Genomic DNA, 21,398 nt, shown 5'->3' on the forward strand with positions numbered 1-21,398 from the left:
TTACCGATTTTTTTATTCTGTCCTACAGAGAACACTTTATAAAGTTCATCCATTTTAGTTGCTAATGACAGTGTATGTGTGTGTTAACAGGAATATTTTTCAAGCAAATGAAATTTGAAACTACAAATCAAGGTTTTTTTTGGAGGTTTTTTTTTTTTTTTTTTTTTTCCTGTTTGTTTGACACAGGTTTGTTTGTATCCTTGACTGGCCTGGAACTGGCTTGGTAGTCAGGCTGGCCTCAAACTCACAGAGATCCGCCTGCCTCTGCCTCCGAGTGCTGAGTGGGATAAAAGGTGTCTGTGTGTGCCACCACTTACTATCAAAAAGTCTGTACTAACAAGAGTTTGTCCATGAAATCAATATTAGCAATGCAAATTAAATCAATGCCACAATGAACATTTTGGCTATCAAAAAGAGTAAGGAGTCTGAAACACTGAAAAAATGTTACAACATAGTTTATATGATTAACTTTATGTGGAGAAACTAAAATATATAAGGGACTAACCAAGATTAATTTTAGAGAGGAAAACTTGGTTAAATTACAGGAAAGAGCCTTTTTAACAATCATTTTTATTTTGTGTGCATTGGTGTTTTGCCTGCGTCTATGTCTGTAAAGGTGCTAGATCCCTTGGAACTAGAATTACAGACAGTTGGAAGCTGCCATGTGGGTACTGGAAATTGAACACAAGTCCTCAGGAACAGCAGCCAGTGCTCAGTGAAGCCATCTTTCTAAAGCACTGAGGATACCTTTTTAATGTTTTGAAATACTGTTGAATTGAGATTTCTGGGACCACTATGGCCAGCAAAATAACAATTCGTGGAAGGCAAGAAGATAGTTTGGTTCAACACAATTCAGTAGCTGGTGTGGATTCAAACTTCATATTTTAGGTGTATGTATTCACAGCACAATTTGGTGACATTTTTCCTGGTTATAATTAACCCCATCTATACAATAAAGCTGAAGAAATAACTACGTTGAAACTTTGTAAAGAAAGAAGTATTGACAAGCTCATGACAAGGGGCCAGGAGAGGATCCATTGTGGTCTCAGCCACACCACACAAAGGCTCTTAACCAGGGTTATGCATTTCTCCCTTTGAGGGACAATCCTGTGTTTAACCCTCAAGAGAGTGCAGTTCTAAGATAACAAGGCTTTAAGGAAACAGCTCCCAGGATGGTGTGGTAACACTGTGGGGGTCTAAATGTAAATGTAGTACAAAAGAATACAGTTCAAATCAAAGGCATAAACTGAGCATGATAGAGAAGGTGAATACACACACAACAGGATGTAGGTTTTTACATGCTAGAATTGACGGATCTACTGAGGTGGGAATTGAGATCCCTGGGGCGTCTACATAACAGCCAGAAGAGTAGGTGACTTGCTGAGTTCTGAGTGACAAAGAATGGGACCCCAGAGCAAGCTGGCCAAATAGACAAGCAGAGCCTGGTGGTCCAGCATGAGATCCTCCGTAATTTTGGGGAAAGGATTGAGGAAGACACTGATCTCAACCTCACTTGTGTATGCATGTTCACATAAGTAGGTTCCTTTTAATTATTTAAATTATTTACTGTCTGTCTACCCCTTCATTTATTGCACTAGGTCTGCACTAGGTTGTGCATTGTCTATTACTCTTGAATTGTTTCCTTGGGGTCTACATTTAAAATCCTACCATTTCTTTCCAGTTTGTACTTCGCCTCAGTGATCAGCCATGAATGATCTAGAACAATTCTAATTATCTTTCTTGGATTTAGGCTATATGACACTTCTGGCTGGCAAGTTGAGAGCTAAAGTCAACTGGGATATTTTTAGAAAACCTTTTGCTTTCCTTAGAAGTACATTCATACTATTCTTGTGGATGTGATGCATTTGTGGCCACACAGAAGGGAAATGTCAAGAAAGCTTTAAAAGCATGCTTCCCTAAAAACACACTGCCGTAACAGCAGCCACTTCATGTTTGTCAGCACGACACTGATCTATCCCATCTTTCCACAGCTCTTTCTAGGTGATCCCATGTGATAGCAGCTTCAAGTGACTCCACACCACCCCCTTCTAAAAACCTGGAGCTCATGCCAAAAAGTTTTGCTAGGAAAATTTCACTTTCAATGAACTTTTTCTAGTTTTAAAGCAAATGTCACCTTATACATGCCCAGGTACATTCTCTCATTTCTGCAGCTCAAAAAACTGACAGCTGTCCTCATTAATTCCTTCCAGAGTACCCTTTGGATGGAGAACTTTGCTTAAACCCTGTGTGAGACAGCTCGAGAGGTTGGATAAAAGCACTTACTGCTCTTCCAGAAGTCCCAAGTTTGGTTCCCAGCAACCCACTACAGGCAGCACAGAACAGTCTAACTGCATTTCAGGGAAGTCTGTCGCCCTCTTCAGGACCCTGTAAGGACCTGTCCCCCAACACAAAATCTAAAGAACCAAAAGGGACATTTAAAGACTTGACATCTGTTCATCCCATCCATTTCAGGGAGTTTGGCAATGGCTACAACCAGCTACAAACAAGTCTTGCCTCCCACCTTCTGGCTTCTTGGCAATCCTAGTGGCACACAACTGAAAGGGAAATGCTACACTTCCTACCCTTACTAGTTCTGGGCAGTTCAGTCAACTCTTTCTCAAAACACCCACACAGTGGGGCTAAGAGATGGCTCAGTGACCAAGAATGCAAAGACTATATGGAAACTCTTGTAGACACTTCCCAAAATAATGTGAAAAGAATTTAATTGGAGTCACCTTATGAAACAATGCCCAGCTAGACCTGACACCAAGTAAAACCTCCAGAGCCAGGAAAACAGCTTAATTGAGCTGTTGGCCAAAGGGGTCCCTCCCAAACATCATAGGCTATTGCCAAGGCCATAGGGGGAGAAAAAAAATCTAATGTTCTGTTGCTGAAGTCACCATCTATGTCATCAAATATAGAGAAATTGAGCTGATGCCCAACTAGAAGCTTCACCCCTACTAACTAGTGTCGAGTGTGCTGAAAGGTAGTCTGCATTACTAGAAGAGAAAAGGAGCATCACCCCCCTGCACGCCCTGTCACCTCTAACAGGGGCCACTTGTAAAGTATACTAATGCAGCAGTGGCACAAAAGTTATGGGAATAACCATGTTTTTGGGGTTTTGTGTGTGTATTCATACACATATGAAGACATTTGTATACATTCCACTTCACATGTGGAAGTCAGTCAGAGGACAACTTTTGTGGAGCTGTTTCTCTCCTTTCATCTTGCAAGTCCCAGGAATTGAACTCTGGTGATAAGGCTCGGCAGTATATATTCTTTACCTACTAAGCCATCTCCGAAGCCCCAACCATATTTTGGTTAGATTTAAGGTTCACTCCACTCCACTCATGAGGAATTCATACCAGGCACTGCAAAAGTTACCAAGAATTTGATGAGCCAGATCATGGGCCCTAGGGAAAAAACTTGATTATTCTACAAAACGAAAGTAGCAATAAAGCAATTCCTAATGATATATTGTTACACTCATAGATCACTGCTTTCCTCAGCCCGTGTCTTCCTGTGGGTAGTATGTGAACTGAGACCCACAACTGTTCAGTGTGCGGTGACCTAATTTAAGGCACGTGAGATATCTTTATTAAAACGCTTCTCTCAAGGCTGAGATCTATGCAGAAATATTGAGCCAGCTCTGGTGGATGACTCCAAGGAAGGACTGATTGTGAACTCAGGGGCTGACAGCAGGCAAAGGTTCAAACCAGCCTCATTGAAAACTCAACGTGGACACAAAGTCCCAACCCAACCAGGAAGCTATTTGCAATTGACACCTACTGGGAAAGGGATAATCTTACCTCCAATAGAGTGCTACTGGGTTTATCAACCACACAGGAGGGAAGAACCCATGCCCAGTAGTTGACCAAAACAAAATGGACTCCCTTTATTGGAGCTTTTTCTTTTTTTCTTCATTGTTTGAAGAGCAGGAATTTGGGAGAGTAGGGAAGTATCGGGGTAAAATTGGGGACGGAAAAGAATATTACCAAACAATATTGTATTAAGATGATTTTCTATAAAAGGTACACACACCTCACAAGAGTGCATATTGGGTGACATACAGAAGCACAGGACTTAATGCACTGAGGAGGCAGATGCTGGGGAAACTAGGTTTTAGGACAGCCAGGAATATACAGTGAAACTGTCAAAAAGACAAAGTCAACATCAACCTGTGCTGCAGAGCTTCCTTGCCAAACCCATGTCCCGTTGCTTTAATTCCAACTCCAGGGAATTCATAACCACCTGCACTCATTCACATATACATCTTTTTAAAAAATCAACACACACACACAACTCACATTGCTTGCTGCCTATACTTACATCGCTTTCCATCAAGTATCTCCACTGAATAAGCACCCTTTCCAGTTTCCTGAGAAAGTTCTTAACTTAATCAAGCCTGGACATGACAGTATTGAGCAAACTACTTAATGATGTACTCATTTTCAGGGCCAGGGTGTAATTCAGAGGGAGAGCACCTGCCTAAAGCGTGCACAGCCTGTACTTCAATTCCCAGGGCTGAAATAAGCTAACAACTGAAGTCCTTCAGCATGCCTGAAAGCTTATCTCTGCTTCCACACTGCTCAGTCTTCCTGAACTACAGAAGGCCCTCAAGCTGTGACTGCCTAGGTACCCCGCATCCCTGTTTCAGTATGCTGGCGAGATGGCGGAGCATGCCCTGTAAAGCCACTTACATTAAGTCCAATTCCACCTCTTTCTAGCTCCATGACTCAGTCTAAGCTACGCAATGTATCAAAGGGAAACAGCACCTTACCCCATAGGTATAAATGCCACTTTCAGTTGTCCCTACTGTAATCATCTTCCAACATGAAAAATAGATGGAAACCATGTCATTTTTAAGAGTTTACTAAGATTCATCCTCAGATTTACATGTGATATACACTGGGTTACCCAAAGAGCAAAGACTCCCAAGCAGAATCGACAGACAGGATTTAATATATGCACACGGTTGTAGATATAATGCAGCATCACACCATGTAGGGCACTGACTTGTTTCATACATTCAGATCGTTTGAAACACTTCTTAAGGCTACGAAACAGAACATAGAAAAATAAACAGCAATATATTCAACACTTACAAAAGTGGTATGATAAAGAATATAAAGTACTATTCCTTTCAACACTTCAAAAGATATGTATAGATATGTATATATGTTTTTACAGGTAACATCACAAATGATCACATCTTCACATGCTTATAAGTATTATTGTACTCAGTGTAAGGCTAGGATCATTTTTCATACATAAATTTTTTTCTAGCTTTGTAACAATGCAATTTTTAAACCATTCAAGTAAATTCAACCCCAAAGCTGCTGCTTCTCAGCATTAAGACATGCACCCACCCCCCTTACAGGATTTTCTAAACTTGTAATTTTAGGGAAAGGAGAAAGTTTAAAAAAAAAAAAAAAAAGTCCCAATTATCAGGAGATCCAATGGCTGATATTAAATAGGAAAATCTTAGCTCTTTCAAACTGATATACTCAAATGAGCCATTATGAAGATTTTTAAAAAGCAATTAGACATACAATAGTGTAAAATACAGTAAACAGAAATAGTATAGCTTCCTCTTCAGCTACACTAGAATGGACCTTGCTACGTACCCTAAGTGAAAGAAAAACTTCACCTCATCTAAAACTGAAGGTAAAATAAATGAAGCAAAATAAATATTGCTAGTTTCCAGGATGGCTGAGTATTTTCTAAACCAGAAACGTTTAGAAGTAAACTGTATTGCACCAAGTCAATCACAAGCAAGTTTGCAGTTCACAGGCATTTTAGTTCACCCTTGGGCCAAAGAGAAAACTACAAGAAGAGTTTGCATCGCATAAACTGTCTCGGCTGTGGAAAACCTACTCCTGTCAGGTTGAGGCAGGTATAAGCCCTGCCATGAAACAGACATACAGGAAAAAAACATGAGGGCTATCCAGCTGCCAGCATCCTGCTGCCAAGGAGTGCGTGGGGCAAGAATGGAAGGTGTGTCTTGAGAGGAAAGAACTTGAAGAACAATACTGAAAGAACAGGTTGGGGTCTATTCCAACTACAGCGCCTAAACTAAAACAGATGAGCTTTGGTCAGTGGAAGCATTTGTTCAAAATAAATCCCATCAGAAAGTTTCATCATTTCCCAAGGACTTTCAGCTGTCATTTTTCTCTTTTCTCATGTAGAAAGAGGTCAAAATACAGTATGACAGTTCATGGAAAAAGCTTGCTTGGCCCTAGTTTGACCTCAATGTAAGGCAAAATCCCCTGGATGAATACACTTAAAACATACCCAAGAAAGAAAACTGACCATACAAAGATTGATCATTTTAAACAAAGCCAGAGTTCTATTCCAGAGGTCACAAAGAAAGTACCACAGGCTAGAATTCTTTCATCACTGATCCATCATGTCCTAGAGGTCAGGTGGGAAAACAGAAATTTCCCTCAGGAGCTATATAAGTACTGTTACCTCACTAAGGTAAGACCGAGTGACTGAGGAAACCAAGTGCTATTCTTTCCCGTTCACTTTTTAAACAATTCCCCAGTCAGTAACACAAAAAGATTTTGGAAACAGCTACTTACTTTGGGCTCCTGAGACCAAACATCAAACTTTCAAATCTGATTATATCAAAAGGTGATTTACATATTGAAACTATTGAAGCCAATTCCACACAAAATGCACAGACTATATAAACAGAGAAGATCCTCTACAGTTCTTATCCATAATTCAGCCACTGACACTGACAAACTGGCAATGCAGAAACTTTACCACCACTCTAGCTTAGAAGCAGACAACAAATTCCTTTCAAAAGGTTCTCAATTTTTTTCTACATATCCCAGGCTATAAAATTTTCTTACCTAGCACCGTCATAATATCTTTCAAAGTGCTCTTTAAAGCCCTATATTACAAAATTTCTAAATGCTAATCACTACTCAAATCAGCAGTTACAAAGACATGAGGGTAATTAAAACAGCACAGAGGTAAATACCATTATTACAGTACAGTGGAGCTTCACTGAGCCTAGCTGACAGCCAAACATTCTCACAAGTTATCAGAGGACCCAGAAAACTTGTCTGCTTCAGTTTGTCAAATTCAATTGTATTTGCTTTTAAAAGTAATCTGCCCCCAAAACAAAAGCCACATCTATTTCTGATTAAGCATATTACATACAACATGCAAAGAAAATCACCACCAAACTACTATTTGCATAGCACTCAAGCTGCCTGATCACAAGGTAATTGCAACATAAAAAAGGTAGATTTTCACACTGATATGTACAAGGAAGAAATAGTTTTACAAAGTAACACAGATGACCAAATACTGTGCTAACCCTTCTGAGTCCAATCTCCAAGTGAGAACAGTGCAACATGCAAAAGGAGCCTCTAGTGAATACTTCAGACTGAAATAAGCAGGATCAGACATGGTACTGATGGGTAAATCTACAAAATGCAAAGCAAAACCACTTTCTAGCAGCATCCTCTAGAGAAGAACTAGAAGTCACAATCACATTCTTTTTTATACAATAATTCCAGCTATGACAAGTTGAACATGCAACTGTAAAGTGATAAACACAACCAATGGTGCAGGGAGAGAAACAAAACACTTTTTATAGAGAAGCCTATCAGGTTAAAAATTTCAACATTTCTCACAAAATATTTAGAATCTGTCAGTGCATTAGTGTTAAAGTGGCATTAAAAAAACTTCTGCAGTTTTAACAGATGCAGATTATTTTCAAAATGCATAGCATCTACATTCCTTTCGAGTAGGCACCATGATATTTACAGCAGTGCTAGGAGTTCTTGATGATAACAACCATCTCACCGGACTTCCTACTATTTCTTAAACATCTATTGTATGCAATCTCAAATTCAACAAATACTCACCAAAATTCAAAAATATACCCTATGGATATTAAAAGAACTATATACAATGATTCTAAGACACAGGTTAATAGGCTGCCTTGTGTGTAATAGTAAAGAGAAGACGGTATTCAAGTTTGACAGATACTGAGATGAAAGGCCTTTGGGTTGGAAGCATATTAAAAGACAACAGTGTTTTAGGCTGAGGATTGTTTGAGCCCAGTTCATGACTAAGGCATTGCATAATAAAATATACATTTCTATTTGGTGCAATGTTAGGTTTTGGAATCTATATTGTGTTGAATGCTTTATTTTCTTGTCACTTTAGTAAACACTAAAAAGCACACATTTCCAATGTTTTAAATCAAACTTACACAAGAAAAAAAAAAAAAAAACAACAAAACAAACACTATGTCTATGTTTCATATTGAGCTGTTTATAAAAAAATACTTAAAGTCATGTTTACTTTTTATGGGGCAGTAATCCAATAAGCAGATTCTGCATAAGAAAAACCACAATGCCAAAAATTCATCTGCCCCTTGAACTCGTGTCCAAAGTCTCATCAGAATAGGAATTAAGGGTAAAGGGGGAAGGGAGGAGATAGTTCCAATTTGGGTCTTTATTGTAATGTTTTTAAAGCCTTAAGAAATACTCCACCTAAGAAAAGGCTTCAGCTCTACAATGTGAGCAACAACTAATCATTAAGTGTGTTGTCCCCTGTGGCCATCTCCCATCCCTGATCGCCTCCTATCTCCCCTATAGGGGCGGCCTCTAACATTTCGATGGTACTGATAGCCTTCCTCCCGGCTTCTGTTAGGCTGCCCTTTCCAGGACTCCTCGCCTCTCACATGTTGATAGCCACCTCGACCAGAAGAGCCCCAATCACTTTTGTACTTCCTGCTTCCGTAAGTTTGATTATAAAACTGCTTGGATCTGCCACTTCTCAAAATATTAGACACTTCATTCTCATCTTCTGAACTCTCTTCTTTTGGTCTTTGCACTCTATCCACAGAGTTGGCCCCAGAGCTAACCACATCAGCAGCAGTCTTGGGATCTTTTGCTTTCTCTGGTTTTTCTTTCAGACTTTGAATGGTCCTCCTAGGCTCAAGTTCAGCAGACACAGTTTCTCTCTCTCTGTTTAGAATCTGAGTGGGAGGATGAGCTTTTCCTTCCACTGCAGGAGAGCCTGAAGCCAACGCTATGTCTGCTTTTCGTGTCTGGGAGGACTGCTCCACTCGGCCTTCATGCTTGCTGCTCACGCTTGCTTCAGGGAGAGAATGTGCACCTTCAACTCTGGCTTCTGGAAACTCATCTACTGCTGAGACAGAATCACATTCTTTAGACAGATCTAAATTTTCCAAAGGCAAATCCAATTCTCCTTTATCATCAGACGGCAGGACAATATTTTGCCTCATTACAGGATTTTCTACAAATCCCTGAAAAGGATACCCATACCAAACATGAGGAAAAAAAGGAGGTGCAATGGGAACAGGACCTAAGAATGGGTTAGGCCCAAAGGACTGTTGTGGGTACATGTTCTTGCCACTTAGTGACTCTTCATATTCAGCATGAAGAAGCTGCCCAGGGTTTTCAGACTCCAGTTCAGGTTGATAAGACAATTGTCCATGACCTTCAGACACCTGAGATGGAGGGATAACCAGAGGTGAAGAAAACGCAGGAGGTCCAATCTCTGCCTGTGGCATCTGACCATTAACACTGGCCTCAGGGTGCATAGAGTAGTGAGCATCAGGACAAGGACAGTCACTTTCACTCTGAGCAGGAGGGGCTTCTTGGAACCATGGATTTTGAGGATATACAGGAACAGAGACCTTTGGGTACATCCTGCAGGCTGCCATGTAGGCCTGGTGCAGAGGATACAGGTAAGAATGTGGGGCCCACATAGGGCAACTATACGCCTAAAAGACAGAAAAAAAAAAAAAGCCAAATAAACAGAAATATGAGAAGTTAAAACCTGTCTTTCTGAAAGTATTACAGTTAAAAACATATAATCTAAGTCCGAATACAAGATCACAGTGATATCCAACATGAGAAGAGCTAGAATCAAGTCATCGCTTCATGACCTGTTCCCTGGGTTCTGACTGATGTAGGTTAAGAGGAAGCATACCACAGCCACTCGGGGTTTAGCTAGATCTGCTCACATCCTGACTCCAGCCTACCAGAAAAATACTAAAACAAGAAACTCTAACAGGACTCATTCTAGGAGCCCTCTAGATACTCCAAAAGCCAAGGATTAGTAAATCAGACCTCACAACAAAGGCTAAAGACGAAAACTATTTTGAATTCTTCTACTGTTGGTATTCAACTAAAAAAACAAATTAGGAAAAACTATAACTAGCTGACAACATAAATCCAGCATGGACTATGTAAGTATAACTAGGCAATGAATACAACACATGGCGTTCTGAGGCTGGCTACTAAATCGGGGCACTTGATATTTATTGCAGGTTTCGAGAACTGACAGAAATGAATTCAAGTCAAAGACAGTAAAACACTGACACGGACGTAGAGTCCTGTAGCCTCTTTCTAAGAAAAGCTTTTTTCCATTAACCAACCCACAAAATCTCTCTGCTGTGCTAGTGAGCAATGTCCCCACCATACACAGGGAGGCTTTCTAGACTATCACTCCTCTCAACAGAGGCAGCTTTGCATAATAAACAGGCTTCCCAGGCAGCAAACGGTTTGCATAGGACCAAAATTTGCTAAAATAGAGCTTCAAACTAGGATCTTACATCTAACTCCCCATCAAGGACTTTTTCCATTCCCACGAAAAAGTCCAGGAAATTGGTTTGCCTCTTCATATATTCCAAGGCCAAACCATTATCAATTAAAAGCAAAAGCAAGCAAAAACTAGAACCTATAGCATTACCAAACATAAAGGATGGCACTTAGGAAACCTTAGATTACAAATTAAGAGTTAAATATTTTAAATTTTACTATTCAGACAGTGATGAGAAGTTAGCTTTAAAAAGATAAAATGTAAATACCTTTACACCAAGATTGAAGAAGAATCGAAGAATGTTCTTATCTGAAAATAGAATAAATTTTCACTAAAACTACATATTCAAACCTTTCCTTCGCTCAACAATCATCACATTACAGCTCTACAAAATTTCCTGCCAGATTGTCTGTATAGTAAAACACAAAAATAGAAACAAAAAAATAACCAGGCTGTTTCTAGAGTGTAATTTCAAGTTTTTCTACACTTTCCTCTGCATTAACAGCTAAGTCTCCTTCATAATACAGCTAAATTTAATAGCTCAAATTTAGTTTATATGATTAAAATTCAATCTGGGAGAAAACTCAGATAAACATACTTTTCATAGATTCTGTTGTGATTTCAAAAAATCATAAAATAAAAACATAAACAAAAATAGTAAGATTCCCATAAGCCAAGTCAGGTACTGGTAGTCCATACTTATAACCTAGAACCCTGGAGACTGAGGCAGAAAATATGTTCCAGGGCAGCCTGGGCTACATAGGAAGAAACTGCCCACAAAATAAACAAAAGCTTACATCTTCAAAGCTGTCAAAAGTTATTTATGGGAAGAAAACAACACAAAAGGCTTAAAACACAAAAACTCATTTTCTAGTAAGACCAAACTAAAACAGACCTGAACAATCAAATGATCTGATCAAATGATCAAATCTCTGCTCTTCACTGAGTCAGCCATTTCTATAGCTTATTAAGAACCAGATCTCTGACTTCTATTTATAGCTTTCCATTTCTCACTAACTGTGTACTCAAGGGAAAAAAGCAATGTGAAATTGGACAAGCCTCACCTTTAGGCAGGTCCTCGCCGGTCTGACACAGTGAATAAGGTGGTGCAATGGCTCGATCTCCCTTCTCACTACAAGGAAACCCAGGATAGAGTGGGTCTTGATAAAGGCTCATTGTCTGAGGCAAAGGCATCAAGGGCTGGTTAACTGCCTGAATTGACACAGGAACTGGAGAGGGTGTTAAATGGGCTTGTGACACGGCAGCTTCAGGTCCAGTGGTCTGTGTCACAGACAAAATGGGAATCTGAGCAGGGACACCTAAAGAAAGATAGGAGAAGAAACAAAAGCTATTTAAAATAAGGCAGTTATTTTCATCTAGATATAAAGTTCGTATTAAATTAACACTACACAATTTGTGCACCTTGTAAAGCACTGCACAGTACACAACCTAAGTACTTTAGTAACAACCCAGGAAAGAAGCTAAATCAGTGTCTAACTATAGGTCCCTCAATAAATTTTTAAGGCAACGGTCCTAAAGGACATACACCAGTGTAGCCAATGGAGGAAACACGAATGATGGCACCAATCAGTGTGGTGCAACCAAAGAAACAATACAGCAGCAGAGGTAACTGGCACAAATCTCACACACTCAATATTATAAAAGCACACCTCAATGAAAAGCCAGCCTTCCAGAAGCAAACAAGAAGCACTACCAGTTCCACAACCATAATTCTGCTGTGCTCAAGATCTCGCATGAGAACTTGAAGCTTCTAATTAAAAAGGCATTGTTAGGGGCTGGAGAGATGGCTCAGTGGTTAAAAGCACTGTTGGTTCTTCCAAAGGACCCAGGTTCAATTCCCAGCACCCACATGGCAGCTCACAACTGTCTGTACTTCCAGTTCTAGGCAATCTGACACCCTCACACCAATGTACATAAAATGAAGTTAAATAAATTATATATTAAAAAAAATTTTTCCATTAAAAAAAAAAAAGGCATTGTTAGCGGATTTGAAATTTTTTCCAAATTCTCTAACCTGTTGGTCCAAAAGTTGTAGGTTCACTTGGCCAGGCTGGCACAGTGGCTGGTAAAGAAGGCACCGCAGGAGTGAGATGTACCTCTGGAGAAACTAGAAGGGGAGCTGGATTTGACAAAGGTATATGTTCTGCTGGCTTCTTCAAGAATGAGAGATAAACAAAATAAAAAAATCATTTTGCTTTGACACAAGATTTACTAACAAATTTATCTTCAGTGAAGTATAAAAGACCCTATTATAAAATTAACCATGTAACTGTTCATGCCTATCTCCGAGTTCACTCACTGGTCAAAAATACCAGCTAACACACTTCATGTTAGTAAAACTGCCTAGTGCAACTCACAGGCAGTTAGAAACAAGAAGTTTTTAAGGCAAGAAAATAAAATCACAGAAATCCTCTTTGAAGTCCTTAGTTTCAGTTTTTGCTTGTTCTTAAGACAAAGATTCCTATACAAAAATAAAATAAAATGAAATGCACTTAGGTATATTCATTTTGCCAACACAACTGTGTTCAGGCAACAGCAAGTAAACATTTTCTTACATTAGACCAAAACCCAGTGCTGAGACCAAACATACTCATGTGTTCATTTACCTGGCAAACAACTAGTTATGGAACAAATACTTCCCGAAATATTTTTAACATAGCAAGAATTGATCTTTTTAATTTTTAAGCTCACAAACACAAAAATAATAAGAGGTGCCAAACATAAAGGTTAACAACTGTAAACTTATTCAAAATCAAGGAATGGCCAAAGAATAGCTATAAAATGACATGCCAACATGCTAGACCAAATAAAATTACATATTAAAAAGAACTTAACAGAACCTGTATTATGTCAAAATAAATCTTCCATTTACAACACAGACGTTTTCATACACAGTAATGAAACCCGGAGAAGGGAGCCCTGCATGCCACGTACAGTAACTTACTTGTTCTACTGGAGACGGGCACTCTACTTTCTTGGACTTAGACGGTGATGAAACTCTTGTACATTTATCATCGCTGATCTTTGGGAACAACAAAGTCACAGTGTGATTAAGAAACTTCCATTGTGGATGATGTCGTTGCTTTTCTAATTCACTGAGAACCCACTCCCGTTTAATCTGGCCTGCACATGGCTATGTCACACTACTGGGGGGCTTTGACCTCCAAGGGCCTAACAGTCTCCTTTACAAATATCTCAGTGTATAAACACAGAGACTGAGTGTGGTGGTTCATGCCTTTAATCCCAGCACATAGGAAGCAGAGGCAGGCAAATATCTGAGTTCGAGGACAGCCTCGTCTACAAGGCAAGTTCTAGGACAGACAAAGCTGTACAGAGAAACCTTATCTTGACAAATAAACAAACAAATAAATAAAAATGAAATCACTTAAACAATCAGAATAGGGCATCCTGAAAGTAGACTGAGGAAGTAACTAGAATTTGTCAATGACTTTCAAGCTTCACCCTATTTCCGTTTTTACTATTTTATTAGTAAAATTATAAAATGTGTAAATGCTTTCAATGTCATCATCTAACTTCTTCTACACTATCACAGCATTAAAGAACAAGAAGCAACTAACATTTAAAACTTTAGGGACTGGTGGGATGGCTCAGTAGCTAAGGTACTTGCCATCAAGCCTGGTGACTTGAGCTCAATTGCTGGGACTCACACAGTAGAACAGAAGTGACTCATAATTTGTCTTCACCTCTCCACACAAATGCCATAGAGTGCACACATGCATTCATGGACACCAAGTAGAAAAATACATGTTTTAAACCTATTTAAAATCATTACCTCCAGTGTGCTTGGCTCGGGTTTTTTATCCACGTGAGTATGGCCACGCAGGGAGTCTGCGACAGATCACAAATGAGAAAGGCAGAATCAACCGTCAGTCAGTTTAAATACAGAAAAACAAACAGGCCAGTTTCTCTCCGATGTCCTTTCCCAATACACCAGTCCCTTCTTATCCACAATAGACCCTCAACTCATGTCTGAAACTGTAGATGTACTTAATTTTATACTATGATTTTCCCCCCAGTATTTATAAAATCAGCAGGAACTAATACTGTAGTAAAACAGAATTACAACTATTCTGTAATAGAAGTTACATGATTATAGCGTCTTACAAAGACCTTATACTTCCAACTCTTCACTTGAAGGAGGTACCCTAAGCCAGCTCAAACTGACAGCATCACTCCTCTGCACTGTGAAAGCATTACTCCAGCACGAGCACTCACCCAGTCAAAGCGATACTCAAGGCACTGCTAAGAAACCAGTGGGCAGGCAGCGTACAGCACCTGGAAACACTGGCCACTCACATGTGTACACAAGCCATCATCCTGCTACTTGGAGCAGCAATCAGTTTTTAGCTCTTATCAACTATTTCTGGAATCCACATTTAGTATTTCTAGATCATACTTTACTTGAATACATAAAACCACAGAAAACAAAACCATCAGTAAGGCGGGAAATACTGTATGACTCGAAACACTCATGCTGTCAGGTGTCCTCAGTGATAAAATGGTGTACCTTTGTCCTTCCGTTCTTCTGTGTCTGCTCTTCGCAGGCTTCCTTTCCTATCCTTTGCATGTGAATTCTTCCTCTGGACACATGAGTTGCTATTCTGAGAAGGTGACTGACTGACTGATGAGCTCTTTAAAAGAAAGTCAACACTTTGTATTAAAATTTCACAAACATGTATACAAATAATACTCATACTTCTAATAAAAAAATCTCCAAATTCATAGCAATATATTTTTATTCTTTAGGATCTACTTGCTAGGTACTTATGGGTATCACCTAGAGTCCATATTCAATTATATGCTCGACATTAATAGTCTCTTACTGAATTAAGCACTGGGTAATCAGACTTGCAGCATAAATTAATACTTCCTCATGTATCAATTTCAAGAAATCACTGACCAAGCTGTCATCTTGAAATTGATATTCTTTGCACAAATGGTAATTTCTTCTCCTCTATCAACCTTCCCAAGGTGTGCTGAGAAGGGGAAAATATCAATTAGCAGCTATCACTGAAATGATACAGCCAAGAGGAAACCACCTGAGCTCTGACACTTAATCATTGGTAAAACAAAGGGAAAACACAGGGTTCTTCAGATGAATTATCACTGAAGGTTCTAGACTCCTGTCACAGCACTCTTAATCACACAACAGGAAAGAGACTATGTCTTCTATTTATGTCTAATAAACAAACCTCTGCTTTCTAGTCCAGTTTCTAGTAAACAAACTTAAGCTACTATCAAATCCAACACAAGATCAATCTAAATCTAAAATCTGGAGTATGAAAACCCTGTTTTAACAAAAACAAAAAAACTCACAATCTATGACATTACAAGTAGCACTGTTTTTGCCATTCACTAATTCAAGACAAAAGAGTAAACAATTAAAATTAGCCTACTGTATATGAAGACAACAAAAAATGCACAAAGGGAATGCACCTAGCACACAATGGTTCTCCTTTCTGACTGCCTCCCAAAGTTAAGAAAACAGGAGGTACTCATTCCTTTCCTCAGAGAAATATTCAGTACAGCCCAGTAACTGACTCGTGGAGCACAACAAATACATGTGTTTCTTGCTCAAACAGGGTAAGCACACGTCATGTGTAGACTATTTAATAAATAATGTTTCCTAACTATTGAGGAAAACCTTGTAAATTGTAAACTGATCCTAAGCCTCTACAATGCAGGTTTTACTTGCAGTCTGACAGAAAATACCATTGTTAGTGAACAAATCAACTTGCTTAACTACCACAAGTTTTTTTTTTCCCCCACTAATATCTCTAGTCGCAGGACTAGAGTTATTACTTTACTTTCCCTCCCTCCTTTTTGCTGGACTTGGAACTTCACTATGTTGCCAAGATGAACTTGAATTCAACGAGGATTTTTCTTGCTTCTCAAATACTTGAGATTACAAAGCACATTCCACCATACCAAAGTCTACATAATATTTAAAATATTTTCAGTTTAAAAATTTAAGTCCACTGGGCAGTGGTTTTGCACACCTTTAAACCCAGCACCACTACCGTCCAGCAGACTTAAAATTTAAGGCCAGCCTGGTATAAAGAATAAGTTCCAGGACAGTTAAAACTATACAGAGAAATGCTGTCTCAAAAAACAAAAACAAAAAGTCCATTATCTGAAATTACAGTTTACTCCACAGTATATTAAGACTTGTAAACATTGATCTTTAGAATCCCCACATGCGTACAGAAAGGGCCGGAAAAGCCTGCTCATCCCGGTTCTGAATCTCATACAGCAGGCGAGACTCTTCAATAGCTTGCTTTTCTCTGCGTTCTTCTGGGGAGAGGCCAAAATAGTAAGATTCACGACTCATGTGATCCAAATCCTCAGCTCTTTCACGATCAGGTTTTCTGTCAAATAAAACATTCTTTCAGAAAAAAAAAAAAAGCCAGTATATGGAGAAAATGCAATGATCTATTCTGCAGCACAAGCATCCAACTAAACAAGCTCTAACTGCGGCACTTTATAACTTAAGAGAGCTAGCAAACACACAGCGTTTAAAACCGCTTTACAAAGTTAAGACTTAAAATGGAACAGAATAAAATCAAAGTAAAATATAACTCACTTCCTTCTACATGATACAAAAATAACTGAATTTTTTCCTCAGAGCAGAAATACAAGCACTGTACATACTTTTTATGCCATTCTAATACTATCATAAAAATTTACTCAAAACAAAGAAAAAGGTGGACTACCAAGTGGCTTAAGGCTTGCCACCAAGCCTGAGCATCTGGGTTCAATCCCCAGAACTCACATGGGTGAAGGACAGCAGTGACTCCCATAAGTACACTTCTGACTCCACACATATGCCGTGGCGCACACGCACACTCAAGTCAATTAATTAAACCTAAGTCAATTAACTAAAATGTGAAGGAAAAAAAATAAGAAAGCACTCTGATTTCCTGTTCTAAAGATAATCGCAAGATGAAACAAAGACCATCCTCCCTATACTGTGTGAGGAAAAACAAGAACAATGAGATATTCAGGCTGGATTATTGGCTGCCATTGCTGCCTCTGTGTAACTTTGGTCAAAAAAAGATCACAAGAGCTCTAATAGTGTATTTAGAAACAATTCACTCACACACACACACACACACACACACACCACCACACCACACACACACACACAGCTTGTAGCCAATAAAAGCAGTATGAAGTGCTGGAGAGTGGCTCAGCAGTTAACATCTCTGGCTTCAGTACAAAGGACCCAGGTTTGGTTCCTAACACCCATGTGGCAGCTTACAGCCACCTGTGACTCTAGTCCAGGAGATAAAGTCTTCTCTTCCGACCTCATCAGGCACTAGGCACATAAGCACACACATACTCTGCACACATAAAACACAGAAAACATTTTTAAAATAGCAGTATGGATATGATTTCTACCATTTCTTTCAGCAAGAATTCAAAATTTATAAGAAAAAATGCTGTCAAAGTACAAATAAATGTGCTACTAAATACTCAAATACTATGGCACCACTATCTTAATTCTGAAATAAATAAAGGCCACTAATGTCCTCAGGTGGTCTTGCTCAGACAGTAAATCCACAGGGAAAATGGCCCTCAGCACCTCAGAGCAGCTCTTCTCATCAGCAGTAGACAAAAGGCTCCGGAGGATTTGATTTGGCAAGTTGTCAGGCACCGACTTCAGCTGGATAGTAATGTAGCAGATAGGATGGCCCAGTCTTTCCCCAGCCATCACTATCATTGCCCAATGGGCCCATGAACCAAGTCACCATGGTGAAAGCGATAAGGTTAATGCAATGAGGTTAATGCGTAAGCTCGACAGCACGGACTGCCACTCACCAAGGCTAACCTGGACACAACTGCTCCTGAGTGCCAGATCTGCCAAGAGCAGAGAGGAACACTGAACCTCAGGTTTGGCACACTTCCCCAGGGTGACCAATGGCCTGGGGCAAGTTGACAATGAACCATTTACTCTATGGAAAGAAAAATGCTCTATCCTTACTGGAGGAGATACTTATTCCAGTTATGGATTTGCCTTCTCTGGACAGAATGCTTCTGCCCAAACCACCATTCTTGGACTTCCAGAATGCCTTATCCATACTGTCATGGTATTCCTGTCACAGTACTAATCAGACCTTAGAACACATTTCACAGCCGGAAGTGTGACAGTGGGCCCATAATCATGGACTCCACTGCTCTTCCCATGTTCCCCACCATCATGAAGCAGCTGGCCTGATAGAAAGTGAAATGGCCTTTAGAAGAGAGTTACAGTGCTAATTAGGGCTAGAGCAGGGTTCTCCACAGTCAGTACATGAATCCAATAGATGGTACGGTTTCTCTCATAGCCACGGGTCAGGAATCAAGGAGTAGAAAAAGAAATACTTCTACTATCACCCCTAGTGACCCACCAGGAAAATTTTTGCTTCCTTTCCCATCACCTTAAGTTCTGGTGGCCTAGAAGCTTTGGTTCAGGGAAGAGGGAAGCACTCCTGCCAGGACACACAACAAACATTCCATTGAACTAGAAGCTCAGACTTCCCCTCGGCCACTTGGGCTTCTGATGCCCTTAAACCAACAGGCTAAGATAGGAATAGCAGTGTTCGGAGGGGTGATTAGTAGATTACTAGGGGGAAACTGAATTAATTCTCCACAATGAAGTTAAGGAAGATTACGTCTGGAATACAGGAGATCCTTTAGGGTGTCTCTTGGTACTACTTTGTCCTATGAGTCAACCTGATCCAGGCAGATGACAAAGGGCACAAGCCCATCAGAAATGAAGGTATGAATCAAGCCTCTAGGAAAAAGAACTATGGCCAGCCGAGGTGCTTGCTGAAGGTGGAAGAGTAGCAGAGAGAGGTAGTTATAAATATGAACTAAGGTGCCATGACCAGTTGCAGAAACAAAAATTATAACTGACACAAGTGTTTGTGTTTTTTTTTTTTGTGTGTGATAATTTTGTTAAAAAGGAGTTTGTAGGGCTAGAGAGATGGCTCAGAAGCTAAGAGTACCATCTGTTCCTCCAAAAGTCTTGAGTCCGATTCCCAACAACCACATAGTAGCTCACAGCCATAACTAGGACCTGCTGCCCTCTTCTGGCACATAAGTGTGCATGCAGATAGAGCACTAGTATACATTAAGTAAATTTTCTAAAAGGTACAGATATTTTAAAAATACAGATATTAGACCTTCTTTCCTCGATTTCTTTATTATGTAATATATCAACTAAAGTACTATAGTGGTTATATTTACATTTGAGATACAGTTATACCCCCAAACAGACACTGCCACTTAATTCTAAATTTGTAATTCGCTTATTTGCATTAGAGACTGTTACAATGATGGCCTGTTTAAATGTATAATGTACTTCCAATTGTACATGAGATAGTTATATCCTGTCAGGTACAATTATGACCTGATTATTGATTTCATTTGGAAATTAAGTATGACACAAAGGTATATGGTTGTGTGTCAAGTTGACAAGGGGTGGATTTGTGATGGCTATTCTTGGCTGTCAAAGTGACTACTTCTTTAAGATTTATTTATTAATTATGTATACATATTCTGCCTGCATGTACACCTGCACACCAGAAGTGAGCACCAGATCTTATTATAGATGGTTGTGAGCCATCATGTGGTTGCTGGGAACTGAACTCAGGACCTTTGGAAGAACAGTCAGTGCTCTTAACCTCTGAGCCATCTCTCCAGCCCCAAGTGACTACTACTTAAATGAACTAAAATCCAAATGAGAGATTTTTCTTTGTTAAATCTTTTTGTTTGGTTGGTTTGGTCTTTTGAGACGAGGGTTTCTCTGTGTAGCCTTGGCTGTCATAGAACTAGCTCTGGAGACCAGGACAGACTTAAGGTCTCAGATATCTGCCTGCCAATTCCTCCCAAAAATGCTGGATTAAAGATGTATACCACCACCTCCTAGCCTTAAGACCTGCTTCTAATCCAGATCTTTGAGGCAGCAAGATAAACTTTTAATCCAGATCTTTTGATGTGGGGAAGACCCAGAAGATGGACCACTCCTTCTGCTATGAAAGCAAGCACACTTGCTCTAGGCCTGCTTGCTCTCCCTCTCAGTGGCAAATCCATTCTTTTACGGGCATTAGAACCTAGCTCTTCGGGATCCCTGCATTTACTGAAGACCAGCTGAAACACCCAACCTCATGGACTGAACACTATAATCCTGAACCTTCTGTTGGTAAACAGCCATTGTTGAATTCAGTAGACCACAGACTGTAAGCTACTCTATGGTTGGTAGACAGACAGACAAACAAAATAAAGCACAAACCCAGCCAGGTATGGTTGCACAGGCCTGTAATCCCAGCACTTGGCAAGGAAGAAGCAGGCAGATCTCTTGAGTTTGAGCCCAGCCTGGTCTACAAAGTGAGTCTAGGAGAGCCAAGGCTACACAGACAAACCTGTCTCGAAAGACCAAAAGAAAAAGAAGAGGGAAGGAGGAAGGGAGGAAGAAAAACAACCACAAGCCTATCTCTGATGATGCTTTCTCCAGAGAAGTGGTATCACTAAAAAAGACCCCACAAATGGATCATGGCCAGCACTACCGTTGTTCTTTCATTCCAAAAGAACTGAAAACTGACATGTTATATAAATAGTCATGATGAACTCTTATCAGGCTCATATCAATTGGGTAATTATATAAAATGCTAAATATTAACTACATTTTAAGATACATTTTTAAAGATTTTTATTTCATATGTAAGCATGTATGTATGTATGTATGTATGTATGTATGTATGTATGTATGTATG

General features: G+C 39.6%; 1 protein-coding gene across 1 annotated transcript in view; it reads right to left on the reverse strand.

Moving 5' to 3' along the window:
* Nucleotides 1–4,856: 4,856 nt before the first annotated feature.
* The window catches only part of Otud4 (OTU deubiquitinase 4), a 46,237-nt gene continuing 29,695 nt past the window's right edge, over nt 4,857–21,398 (reverse strand). Inside the window, exons 14-21 of the mRNA XM_055609058.1 lie at nt 16,847–17,009; nt 15,149–15,272; nt 14,414–14,469; nt 13,565–13,642; nt 12,635–12,773; nt 11,664–11,918; nt 10,868–10,908; nt 4,857–9,778 (exon numbers count right to left, since the gene is read on the reverse strand). Coding sequence (XP_055465033.1) covers nt 8,564–9,778; nt 10,868–10,908; nt 11,664–11,918; nt 12,635–12,773; nt 13,565–13,642; nt 14,414–14,469; nt 15,149–15,272; nt 16,847–17,009 — 2,071 coding nt within the window. The 3' untranslated portion in view covers nt 4,857–8,563. The remainder of the gene's footprint in view (nt 9,779–10,867; nt 10,909–11,663; nt 11,919–12,634; nt 12,774–13,564; nt 13,643–14,413; nt 14,470–15,148; nt 15,273–16,846; nt 17,010–21,398) is intronic.

The sequence above is a fragment of the Psammomys obesus genome, unplaced genomic scaffold (genome assembly GCF_907164565.1).
Source record: "Psammomys obesus unplaced genomic scaffold, mPsaObe1.curated_primary_1811, whole genome shotgun sequence".
NCBI lineage: Eukaryota > Metazoa > Chordata > Mammalia > Rodentia > Muridae > Psammomys > Psammomys obesus.